Source organism: Pogona vitticeps, chromosome 7, assembly GCF_051106095.1.
Source record: "Pogona vitticeps strain Pit_001003342236 chromosome 7, PviZW2.1, whole genome shotgun sequence".
Classification (NCBI taxonomy): domain Eukaryota; kingdom Metazoa; phylum Chordata; class Lepidosauria; order Squamata; family Agamidae; genus Pogona; species Pogona vitticeps.
Genome location: NC_135789.1, coordinates 4,601,728 through 4,614,403, shown reverse-complemented (window position 1 = coordinate 4,614,403; position 12,676 = coordinate 4,601,728). Strand labels below are relative to the sequence as shown.

General features: G+C 47.9%; 1 protein-coding gene across 1 annotated transcript; it reads left to right on the top strand.

Moving 5' to 3' along the window:
- Positions 1-2,732: 2,732 nt before the first annotated feature.
- UBE2J2 (ubiquitin conjugating enzyme E2 J2) lies at positions 2,733-11,960 on the top strand. Its single transcript, XM_072977613.2, has 7 exons — positions 2,733-2,866; positions 6,891-7,021; positions 7,286-7,326; positions 7,439-7,541; positions 8,493-8,631; positions 8,756-8,836; positions 10,114-11,960. The coding sequence occupies exons 2-7, from the start codon at positions 6,891-6,893 to the stop codon at positions 10,387-10,389; spliced, it is 771 nt and encodes a 256-aa protein (XP_072833714.1). The 5' UTR covers positions 2,733-2,866; the 3' UTR covers positions 10,390-11,960.
- The last annotated feature ends 716 nt before the right edge of the window (positions 11,961-12,676 follow it).

The following is a 12,676-nucleotide window of genomic DNA, read 5'->3' as shown; positions in this document are numbered from 1 at the left end:
GAGATGGCAGTCGGATGGAGTAGAAATTCAAGAGCTTGACAGATGTCACTTCATGACAGATGGTTGTGAAGCCACGATGGTGTAACAGAGAAGCCCCTTTTGCAGCCATGAAGGAAAAGAATCAAAGGTGTTCCACAAGAGGTGGGAGAAGGTGAACATGGGTTTAAACCAGTTGATGGTTACTCCTGTTGGGTGTTGTAAATTTAGGAGTTGTCTCGGAAGACGGATTCACCCACTCTTTCACAGTCCGTCAAACAACAAAGAATAAAACCCCTTAATTATATGTTATGGTACTTTTCATCCCCTGAGCATTTTGCCTAAATAGCTTTCCGTCCCGAAGTGCCTTTCATCTCACAGGAACCTAACGAAACACTTTCTATCCTGCAAGCCAAGGGGAGAGGCGGGTCACACCAAGAGTCATGCAGCTTGTTCATGCTGTCAAAGCTTTTCAAGTGACCTTGGGATTACAAGATGTAGTAAAAAGTGAAAGATTTATACGATCTGAAGAGAAACTGGGGTGGGGGGTGGGGGTTGAGAAAGGCTTAGAATGCTTCACCCAGCATGTCCAGACAGTCAATCAATCAATAATCACATTTCCAAGATCTGCAACTGAGGTTTCCTCCCTGGGAATCATAGAAAAGTGAAGTTGGAAAGGGCCGACAAGGCCATCAAATCCAACTCCCTGCTCAACGCAGGAATGCAGGAATGGTTTCCAATTAAGTATCCCTGTCAGTCTTCTGCAGCAAAAAATAAGAGAGTCTTGTGACCTTGTTAGGACTAGCAAATTTTATTAGGTGTGTCCAACACCATGAGATATAGTATTGAACCAGAGCTTTAGATGTACACTAGTTCTAGTTGTGGTTATAGGATCAAACGAAGGGCGCCCCAGAAACCGGCAATTGTATTAAGTAACCCTGGCAGTGAACATCCGAAGGGCTTTCCCACAAAAACAACCGTAGAAATGGTAAAATCATTTCTGCAAGTCATGAAAGCAGTGGTTCTACTTTCAGAAGCAATGGTTCTATTTTAGCCGAAGTCACCGGTGGGCTCTTTAGTCACAGAGTCTTGCTGGGGGGGGGGGGGGGAAACATGCATGGTCTTTGCTGTGGGAGTAACAGAAACCCGCACAGACGAGGTCATAGATAAATGTAAACGAGTCTCAAATCCCCTGTCTTTGTTCAGGTGCATCCAAAAAGCTTGTACTGTACCCAATTAAATTTGATGAAGCTTGTTCTCTGCTTTCGTTTTCTCTTAACAAGGCTGTTTATGGGCAAAGCTGGAATGTATAAAAGTATCTTATGTTTATATATATATGCATCTGTGTGTCTCTGTGTATATAACACTAACTAAATTACATTTGTGTGTTAGCTGTATGTATATATTACTGCCTTATAGTTTTATTATATGTATATTGTATACCTTTGCTATAGTTTTATTATATAAACTAATTTAGTTACTAGGGACGTGGTGGCACTGCGGGCTAAACCGCAGAAGCCTGTGCTGCAGGGTCAGAAGACCAAGCAGTCGTAAGATCAAATCCACGCGACAGAGTGCCCGTCGCTTGTCTCAGCTCCCGCCAACCTAGCGGTTCGAAAGCATGCAAATGCAAGTAGATAAATAGGGACCACCTTGGTGGGAAGGTAACAGCGTTCCGTGTCTAAGTCGCACTGGCCATGTGACCACGGAAAGATTGTCTTCGGACAAACGCTGGCTCTATGGCTTGAAGAGCGGGATGAGCGCCGCCCCCTAGAGTCGGACACGACTGGACAAAAATTGTCAAGGGGAACCTTTACCTTTACCTATATAATTTAGTTTTATATACTGTACTAAATTACATAAAACTAAATTATATAAAAGTATGTATGCATTACACACGTATACGTGTGTGTGTCTAATGCATACGTGTGTGTGTGTGTGTGTGTACAGTATATCTATATATCTCTTAGATGAGAAGAGATGCTCCTCAGATGTTTGTGGTGTTCAGGATACTTCCTTTTGATTCTTGGAGACCTTGGGTTTTTTGGGGGGGGTGGCTGTTCCCAGAATCCCCCGGGGAGCCTCCCTTGGACACCATTCCATTGCAAATTCACACTTTCAAAAGTCTCCAATTATCAAAAGGAAGAAGCCTGAACAGGACAAGCATCCGAGAGGCGTGTGTTCTGGTCCACTGCCTACGTGTATCTCCTCTCTCATTTCGTATCTCTAGCTTTATAACGTGTGGCACATAGAGATAGACAAAATAATAGAACGAACTGCGGGCTCCACCGCAGAAGCCATCTGGGCTGCAAGGTCGGAAGGTCCGTCGTCCGTAAGATCTTCCGAGATCTCCATTTAGGAGTGGGTTGGAAGCGATCTGAGAGCGTTCTTTTTGAAAAAGGCCGCCCTTCGCCTCTATGGGCTTTTTGCGCGTGCCAGAGAGGACCACTTCCTCCAAGCGCCGGAAGTTAGGGCCCAGGCGTCTCTTGAAAGCGCTGGCCTCGCCTCTAGGAGCCGCCGTCTCCATGTCAGCGCTCCGCTTCCGCCTCAATCCCGGAAACGCCTCTCTCTGTCGGCTGCTGCCCGGAAGCGGAAGTGCCTGGAAGAGGTGGGGGGGGGAAGAGAGAAGAGAAGCCGGTCTGGAGCTGGGCCTGCCCTGGGCCGCCATCTTGAGGGTCGCGGGCGGAGGGCCGGCAAGGGAGCCGCCGCTGGACGGAGGGAGCCGAGGAGCCGTCCCCGTGGGGTGGCGAGTGGAGGCCGGCGCCGGGCTCCCCCTTCCTTCCCCTTCGACCAGGCCGAGCAGGCAGGAAGGGAAGGAGGGAAGGAGGGAGGGAGGCAAGCAAGAGCCCCCTCCCCCGAGCCTCCCCTTCCCCACCAGCCAGGGAGAGAGGTGAGGAGGGACGGTGGCGGGGGTGGGGAGGGGGGGGGAAGAGGAGGAAAGAGAGGGTCGCATCCTGACCAGGGAGGAAGATGGTTCAAGCCTCTCTCCTCTCCCTGGGAAGGAGCTGAGAGGCTTGGAAGGGCGGGCGTGGAGGGCCCGGGGGGGGGGGGGCAACAGGTTGAACGCCTTGCTTGGCCATTGGTATACGTTTGGCTTATTTTTTTTCCTTTTCAGTGGAATTGGGGGGGGGGAGTTCTGCTTATGGGCTTCCTTGGTTTTGTGGGTGGGGGTGGGGAGGGAGTTGTTGTTTCAGGACTGGGTGAGCCGCCTTGGCTCCCACCAAAGGGGGGGGAGAGGAAGCCGGCATAGGAGGAAATAATAATAATACAGTAATAACAAAAAGCAGCAGCAGCGGTCGTAGTAACAACAATAACAGTGGGGACGACGACGATGGTCCCTGTAGTCATTGGGGTTTTGGGAACAGTATCAAGAAAGTTCACACAGTATTATAAGCCCTTGCAGATCTCAGCAGCCAGACCATCAAAAGTACAAAAAAACAAACAAACAGATACTCAGGTTTTTGGTTGAAACTTGTGTCTGTTATAGAATACCAGTCAAGGTGTTTATAATTTTGATTGACTGTCCCTGGTATTTATAATAATAATAATAATAATAATAATAATAATAATAATAATAATAATAATAATAATAATAATAATAATAATAATAATAATAATAATAGGTTAGGGTTTAATCATCATCATGCACACACGTGTCTGTTAATATTGAATCCTCCTCCTCCTCTTAGAACTGCAGGGCTGAAAGGGACTCTCTGGATCAGGATTAAGGAGGCACAGTCAGGAATTGAACTCCCAGCCTCTGGCTCCGCAGCCAGAGACCTCAGCCATCGAGCTATGAAATAAAGGGCCATTAAAATGAAATACAAATAGGTTGGGGGAGCCGAAGAGATTTTTTGGGACACTGGCAGTGCTGGGCCCTTTGCAAACATGGCTTTGCCTCCACCGGTGTACAACCCTAGGAGCACTTGGGAGCTTTGGGACTTCAAGGACGACAGTGTCTTATCATCATTGGCCCCGCTCACTAGGGCTTCTGGGAGTGGAAGTCCCTAATGCAGGACGGGCCGTTGTGTTTCTGCTATGGTTTTATGAAAGCATAGGAGCTATTCTGTCTGCAGCGGGCTAAGCGTCTTTAATCTGGTAATTGTTCTGCACCCCCCGGTAGGGCTGAGCTAGATGGAGACACTCCAGAAGGACAGTAAAGGCAAGAGTCTTCTCTCGGTCATTCCCAGCAGTTTGTATTCAAAGATAGGCTGCCTTTGAATATAGAGGTTTTCTCTGCCGTAATTTGTGATTCCCCCATTGGGTAATAACTAGCTGACTGGATAGCTCAGTAGTTTAGAAATCCGACTGCAGAGCCAGAGGTTGGGAGTTTGATTCCGCCCCACTGGACCTCCTGGGAGAAGAGCCAGCCTGGGTGGCCTTGGGCAAGCTGCACCGTCCCAGGACACCCGTCAGAAGAAGGGAAGGATAAACCACTTTTTAGTCTTCACTACCTGGAAAACTCTGGAAAGGGTTGCCATAAGTCAAAATCAACTTGGCAGCGCACAATTATTTATTATTATTGTAATAACTTCCTTCCTTATCTGATCAGTCTGGCATCACATTACTGGAAGTGTTTACGAGGATGCCTCAGGCATGTGGATTATGAGAATGACAACCATCTCCCCGTGCCGGTGCTCAGGTGTTTGGCATATCTGAGGCATGCCTCCCTGGCATTTCGCTGTTCCGTGCCTAATATACCTGGCCCTGTGAGAACATGCCAAGGGCCAGTTGAGACCAGAATGATCTCTCCGTGTGCCCCACATATCCAGTTAGACATGGCTTGGAGACCCGTAAGTGAGGTGATGACAGTAGTGTCTCCTTTCTCACTGTTTGTCTGTGGCATCTGTTATGTGGGGGTTGATTGCCTTTGAACATGTAGGTTTCATAGAAATTGGACCTTTCTGGGGGTTACAGCTGCTAGAGTCTCCTCACCAGCCTGGCTACTAAACAGGATCTCCCCTTCGATTGTTGGGTGAAGTCCTCATCATGAAGACAGGCAGAGACACCCATCTTTTCTAGAATCCTGCACCTTGGCTGTTAATGGGCCCCTTTTTCTGGGTGAGGATTTTTTCCTGGTGGGAGACTGCATGTTGGCAGGGAACAGGGGATGACATCAAGCTTATGGGAGCAGAGGGCGATAAGGAAAGGGGTCCCCGAGATGTTGACCATGTCAGGGTTTGTTCTCTGCTCAGTGTTGTATGATTTGGTTGACGCCAGGAAGGAGAGGCTCTCTGGATCTTCAGGATGGTTTCTGGTTGTGGCTGGATAAGTGTGCCTCCTCTCTTAGGGGATTATGAGCGCCCAATTCTTAATCATGACAATAAATGCCTGTTGGATTCAGAATCTTGAACTTTGCCAGCCTAAGACCAATTTTGGCGTTTCCTTCCTTCCTCTCCAAACGGCAGCTTGCAACAGAAAGTTTCAGCTATTTGGGTTAGTATGACACCCCAACCCTTCCGTTTTTCCCCAGAATAGTCATGGAACATCTGTGGGCAAAGTTGTTCCGGTTTTCCTTTTGGGTTTTTAAATCTTTTCTGTCATACCAATGGCGCAATCGGCCTACTCTCCACAGCTTAGGTATCACATGCTTACTGTGTGCGTAAAAGGAGCTTTTGGCATCATAATGACCTTTTTCTTTTTTGACAAACAGCCTTTCACAACAACACACGGAGCTTTCCGCCCTCTCCATGCGGCTGCAAGCCACCTCGTGTGGGTAAAAACTTAGTTGAATTTAGTGAATGGCTAAGAATACTTGGGGTTGACCCAAGAGGTCTGTCTTGACCTTGTTCTGGTCTCGCAGCATTTGAACTCATGCAAAGGGGAGTCCCGCAAGCCACATGCGAGAGCAGCTTATCCTAATTCATCATTTTCATCTGAGACCTACAGAGCAGGAAGGGACCCTGTGGATCATCAAGTCCAGCCCCCATCAAGTAAGGCCCGGGGGGGGGGATTTGAACTCCCAACGTCTGCCCCCGCAGCCAAATGTCTCGACCACTGAGCTACACAGCAGTTTCCGAGTTGGCTGGAGGCAGTCCTTACCTGCGGCCACTTGGAGAACGCCCGTTGGAAATTGCCAGTTCTTCTTTCTCCTTCCCAGCTCGGCAATGACATTTCCGTAATTATACATTCTCCCGACTGCTGCGTGGTTTCAGTTTCACCTTTGCAACTGCTGGGTTTAGCTGAAGATGCGGCAAACTGAGCGAAGCAGGCGGCAAGCTCACCTGCCCCTTTGTGTTTTTGTGACAGCCTTCAGTCTTTCCAAATAATGATTTCAAAGAGGGTTGGAAAGCCAGATTCAAAGGTAAACCTTCCTTAACCCTATCCGGGTGTTGTAATCCACAACGAACAGGGAAAGATTCATCATCCTCATGTGCCGTTAAGTCAGTTCTTACTTACCATGACACTGTTCAGAGTTTTTCAGGTAGAGATTACTCAGAGGTGTTTTCCCATTCCCTTCCTCCAGGGGGCGCCCTGGGGACTGTGCAGCTTGCCCAAGGCTACCCAGGCTGGCTCTTCTTCCAGGAGGCATAGTGGGGGGACTCAAACTCCCAACCTCTGGCTCTTAACCCAGAGACATAAACCACTGAGCCATCCAGCAGTAGAACCTGGGATAGAAGACAATAGCTCTGTTCGGCTATTGAGGGGCCTTTCTCCTTCTGTTTTTATGAAGTGTTTTCATTATATTTTGGTACATCTGCCATCCCTTTTTTTTTGGTCAGGGCTGCTGACTGTTCTCATCTTGGGTGGGAGTGGCACAAGATCATGGGGATAAGGAACAGGGATGATGGGGACAGGACAAAAAATCATAATCCTGTACTCACCCTTTCTGGGGTACTGATGACTGTCACTAGCCCTTCAGTGTGCTGTGGTGGGGAATGGCGGCGTCTTTATCTTTCTCTCTTGGTCTACAGATGAGCAGCACCAGTAACAAGCGTGCACCCACGACAGCAACCCAGCGCCTCAAACAGGACTACCTGCGCATCAAGAAAGACCCAGTGCCTTATATTTGTGCTGAACCACTCCCATCAAATATCCTTGAATGGTAAGCCTCGCATCGTATGTTGGAGCTAGGCAAATAACTACATTTACTGCCCTCACAGCTTGTGCTACAGTAAGCGGACATTTATCTTAGCCCTGATTGGTTGTTATCTCTGAATTGCCTCCCATTTCAGGATGGGTGAGTCAGGAAGCAAACCGTGGTTTTGAGTTCAAGTGTCACGAACAAACTATGGTTTGAACAAGCCAGGCTAGACGCATTTTCCTGAAAACGTGAGATGTGTAATTCAGTTTTCCTTTGTTCTTTTAGGCACTACGTAGTGCGAGGCCCTGAAATGACGCCGTATGAAGGTAAGTCATCCTTTAGAATTGAGGAGGGGGGAGGGGCTTCTCTTCAAACCTGCAAACCAAGGCTTTGTCTTCTCTTAAACATGGGTTTTCTTTTCCTCCACTCATGTTTCAGGTGGCTATTACCACGGGAAACTCATTTTCCCCAGAGAATTTCCTTTCAAACCTCCTAGTATTTATATGATCACGCCAAATGGAAGGTTTAAATGCAACACGAGGTAAGTTGAAGGTAGTGAATGGCCAAGCGGTTTCCCGGGAAAACCCAGATTTTTAATGCAAATGAATTCAGAACAGGGGTGGGACCCTCCTGACCCTCTAGATGTTGCTGGACTCTAAACCCATCCACATTGTCTGGCACGGAACGATTACTGTCAGACATGACGTGCAGGAACATAAGGGTTACGGCTTCTTGGCCCCTATCTGAAAGCAAAGCGTTATCCTTTACGAGTCTGGCTTCCCAAATCAAAGCAACACCGTGCTCCCATTTCCATGTTCTTAAGTCTCTTTTCAAATAAACAAAAAAGGAGTAGCAGATTCATAGAATAATTGAGTGGGAAGGGGTCCAGCCCACTGCTCAAAGCAGGAATCCAAATCAAAGCAGATCTGACACAGGGCGGTACAATTGTCTCTTGAATGCCTCTAGCATTGGAGTGCTCGCCCACCTCCCGAGCTAACCGGTTCCATCGTCGTAACTTAAGACATTTTTCCTGATATTCAGCCCAAATCTGGCTTCCTGTAGGTTGAGCTCATTCTTCCATGTCCTGCACTCTGGGAGGATCGAGAGCAGATCCTGCCCCTCCCTCTGGAGGACGACCTTTCAAGTCTTTGAAAAGGACAGAGAGCGGCTGGGAGAGCAACGAGGGATCCCAACCGCCTCATTTTTGGCCCCACTGACTTCCAAACCCCAATAGATTTCCATCCGGGGGAAAAGTAGAAAGCATCTCATGAACCTTACAGATTTTAGAAGCTTTTCTTTATCACACATGTTTGTGCCTTGCAGTGTACTCTTTACGTGGGCTGTGGTCCATGTCGAATGGAAGGCACTAGCTCTGCTCGTGCTCAACAGAGTGAAGTGACTCTGGAGAGAACAGGAAAAGTTGGTGGCTCACCCCTTCCGTGCTCTTTGGTGGCGATTTCTGTACATGGTGTGCGCTTTTTTCCCCTTGCAGGCTGTGTCTTTCGATTACCGACTTCCACCCGGACACGTGGAATCCGGCATGGTCTGTTTCAACCATCCTGACTGGCCTTCTAAGTTTTATGGTTGAAAAGGGCCCCACTTTGGGCAGTATAGAAACGTCTGAATTCACCGTGAGTAACTGGACGGGAGGGTGGTCGGGCCGTGTTCAGAAAGGAGATGGCCCACAGGCGCTCATGGAGTTGGGTTGGTTTTCAAAAATCGTGGTTTTAGACTGATCTCTCTTTCTCTCAACAGAAGAGACAGTTGGCTTCCCAGAGTTTAGCATTTAATGTCAAAGACAAAGTTTTCTGTGAATTGTTCCCGGACGTGGTGGAGGTAAGGCCGAGCAGTGCTTGTTAGCTGAGCAGGAGATTCAATTCCGCCTGCCTGGACTGTTGATTGTTACAGTCCTAAACTCTTAATTCCTATTATATTTCTTTAGTACATCCTCTTTTTCTCCCAACCTGGTTGTGTTGGGTTACAGTTCCCATCTTCCCCAGGCAGCCTGCTGTCCAAGGGAGATGGGATTTGTTGAACAACATCGTGGGGAGATGTAGGGCCATGAGAAGTTTCTCCCAGCTTGGAACCCTCCCAAGATTGTGGACTCAAGACTCTCATCAGTCCCGGTGAACCCAGTTGAGATTGTGTGATGTGTCACATTGGGGGTGCCATGATTAAAGAAGGCAGACCTTCAAAAAAAATCTGAACCTGCAATTCCTTGAAGTAGAAAACTAGCTCAACAGGGTGTGGATTGGCTAGAATCTTCTCCCCTGATAGGCTAGGCATCTTCATTGCATGGAATTAGATTTTAACAGAGGAGTATTCAAAAATGAGTGCGTGGTGACTCAGTCAACCATGTTGCTTAGCTTCATTTATTTACTTTATTTTTAATATAACCATTATTGGATCTGCGTACAAGAGTAAAATTCAGTGGTGAATCATGTAACATTTACAATCACTACCAGACAGATTAGGTATGGATCCTTAATCTGACTGCAGGAATTTAGTCATTTGTTTTCTTACCATACAAGCTGCTGTACAGAATTTTGCAGCCTTAGCTGTAATTTCACTTGAGGAATCAGAGAGAGAAAAAGAGATGTAAAATTTATCAGCTCAGATGATGATTACTTGAATAATGCTTTAAAATTGGGGAAATAAGTTGACTGTGTGCATTTTAATGACATGTGCTGTACATTGGGACATGTTCCACAGTTTCCACCCTATCACATTTGGCGGGGGGCAAAACATGGGTTGTAAGGGAAACATGAGGATCTTCCTTCTGAAATGGCTGAAGGCGGAACATTGAAATCAGCCAAGGTAGAACTGCTGCAGTGTCCCATGAGTTCTAAATTGTAGAGGTTCATCCATCAATCAATCGATTGATCGATTATAGAAATGCAGAGCTAGAAGGGACCCTGTAGATTATCAGGTCGAGCCCATGCCAAGAAGGCACAGTGAGGAATCGAACTCCCAACCTCTGGCCCCAGAGCCAGAGACCTGTATCTTCTGGGACAGAAGTCTTGCTATGATTCCCAGCCATTGTCGAGTAGACAGATTTATGTTGAGATTTTTGTTGGTCGGATTGATTCTCTTCCTCCCCGCCTCTTCCTTAGGAAATCAAACAGAAGCAAAAGGCGCGAGAGGATCTCCACAGCCGGCCCCCGAGCCTCCCCCTCCCGGACGTCGTCCCCCACCACGGCCAGAACGGGCTGCCGCTCCTGAACGGGCACGCACCCCTGGCCGCCCCAAACAACCCCCCTGGCCTCCAGCAGGCCAACCGGAACCACGGACTCCTGGGCGGAGCATTGGCGAACTTGTTTGTTATAGTTGGTTTCGCGGCTTTTGCCTACACGGTGAAGTACGTCTTGAGGAGCATCGCGCAAGAATGAGGCGCTTCTTAAATCCCCCTCTTTCTTAAACTCCCCCCTCCGGTTCCAAGACCAAAATTAGCTGTAGCGGCAGAAGAAAGATAAAGCCTTTGGGGGACTCTGTAGGTATCTGATTCCTGATACTGGGATAAAGACCACGATGTATAGGTTTTAAAACATTCTATATACCGGTTTGGCTCATGGGTTTAGTTTTGGGAGGGAGAGAAAGGCAGCACCCCCCTTTCCCCACACACACCCCAAATTTGGAAGCAGATGAGATTGGACTGATGGGAGGAAATGAAAAAAAAATCCTGATTTTTGAAGAGGCAAGTTAAAAGTGCTATAAAAGTGATTGGGCGACATTTGACATACTACGTTTGTTTTTCAAATAACACCGGACCAGTTACGAAATCTCTGGATGCCCTACAGCATTTGTGTAAGAGTTTTGGGGGCACCTTTGGGTCTCCCCCCCATTGACAGATAGTAGTGAGGGGACTGGTGGTGGCAGAAGGGGCTTAGGGCGTTTGAAATCTTCCTCATTATAGCAGAAAACACCTCTGGTTGTCTCCTGCTGTAGGCGAGGGCAGTGTAGAGAAAAAAACAGAAAAGGGAGAGCATGGGGCTGGATGGTGTGACCTTCCTTTCCCCCTAAACTGCTGATGTTTCATACATCGGTTTTGGTCACCAAACCGATTCGGTCTGTAGGTTGAGAAGTTATTTGGGGAAAGGCACATCCTTGAAGAACGCCACCCCAAACATAGGGGGGAAGGCTTGGTACCACAGCAGTTTAGAAACACAAGTGACTGAGGGGGATGCATAGGACCTCTTGCCCCCCCCAAAAAAATAGGGCCAGCGGTTATGAGCTGAAGCTGAAACAGAGTAAGATGGCTGATTCTTTGCATTGAAAGGAGCCCATTTCATCCCAAGGAGCTGGATTTTGAGCATCCCTGCCACGGTGATGACCCAAAATGGAATTTTTTTCCCCAGGGTGATGCTGTGTTTTGAGTGGGCCTGCTCTTTGATGAGCTTGTCACAATAATGTCAGTTTCTTTTTAATTTGGTGCCGGGGAAACTGACCTTGATTGGCCTTGACTGGCTTGCCCGACGTTGAGCTAGCAGGGTCCGGCTCGGTGCTGGTGGTGTTTTGCAGTGTTTCCCAGGGAGGGCAGGCGGTTTCAAAAACTTGCAATCATGTGAGGTTTTTGCCCTGGTGGGCCAGGTGTTGCTGTTGAGTTACCCTACCTGTTTTCCCACACCCACTCATCCAAGAAAACTAAAGTGCGTGCTAAAATCCAGAGTAGTTTTTTTTTAAAAGAAATTTGAGTGTATTCCTTTGGTGTGGAACATGTTAGAGGCAAAGCTCTGTCAATCTGTGACTTGGAGGTCAATCAAGGCTTTGTTAAAGCATGATCGTGGATCTGGAAAAGGGCTTTTATCTTCCAAAATGAGATGCTGATTCTAGATTACTTTTGAGTGGTTTAAAGGAACTTTTGACCTATTGGAATGTATGAACTCTGCCTTCTTAAAAGGACGTTGGACTATAAGCGACCTTTGGCAGATGTTGGATTATGCCTCCTGTAATTTTTTTTTTACCTCTGACTCTCGTGGCTGGGGCTGATGGGAGTTGGAGTCCAGCAACACCTGGATGCTTTAGCTTTCCTCCCCCTGTTCTGAGTCATGGTTAGAACTAAAGAATTCTGAATTTTCCCCTCCTTCCTAACCCCCCTCCCCCAAAAAAGTACTGGAGGTTGACTGGTAGGTCTTCTCTTCAATCGATGGTTCCGAACCTTGGGTCCCCAGATGTTCTTGGGACTACAGCTCCCAGAATTCCTGGCCAGCCCAGCCAGTAGTAGTGAAGGCTTCTGGGAGCTTTGAGTCCCAAGACCACCTGTGGACCCAAGGTTGGGCAACACTGTCTAGATAATTACCTTCTTCAGTGTTTGAGCAGTAGTGAGTTGGCATCCTGTTAGGGGGTCATGCAGTCTACGTTGGGTATATTAGCCTTGCCCAGTTTGAGGGTAAAAAAAAAAGGAGGATCTTAGATCAGTCCTGTAGGGCTGTGGTGGCAGGATGGGGCCCGGAGTGGGTAGATCCCTGGCATACGCAACCCTCAATCATCTGATCACGGGCAAGAGATGACCCAACGGTGGCCAAAATTCCCCGGACGTTTTCTTGCCCGAACGCTTGGCTTAGGACCACTCGTTCTGTGGAAAACGCGCCTGATCGAGGGGCCTGAGCCTTATTTTATAGCAAGCGGGTCCCTCGCCTTTCATCTCCCCTAGATGTTTTTCCTCCTCCTGGAGGAAAG

Bases quoted from the DNA above. Each gene is read 5' to 3' on its own strand.
- UBE2J2 (XM_072977613.2), top strand. From the start codon at position 6,891: ATGAGCAGCACCAGTAACAAGCGTGCACCCACGACAGCAACCCAGCGC. The intron at 7,327-7,438 runs GTAAGTCATCCT...CTCATGTTTCAG, and splicing joins TGAAATGACGCCGTATGAAG to GTGGCTATTACCACGGGAAA. The intron at 7,542-8,492 runs GTAAGTTGAAGG...TTCCCCTTGCAG, and splicing joins AGGTTTAAATGCAACACGAG to GCTGTGTCTTTCGATTACCG.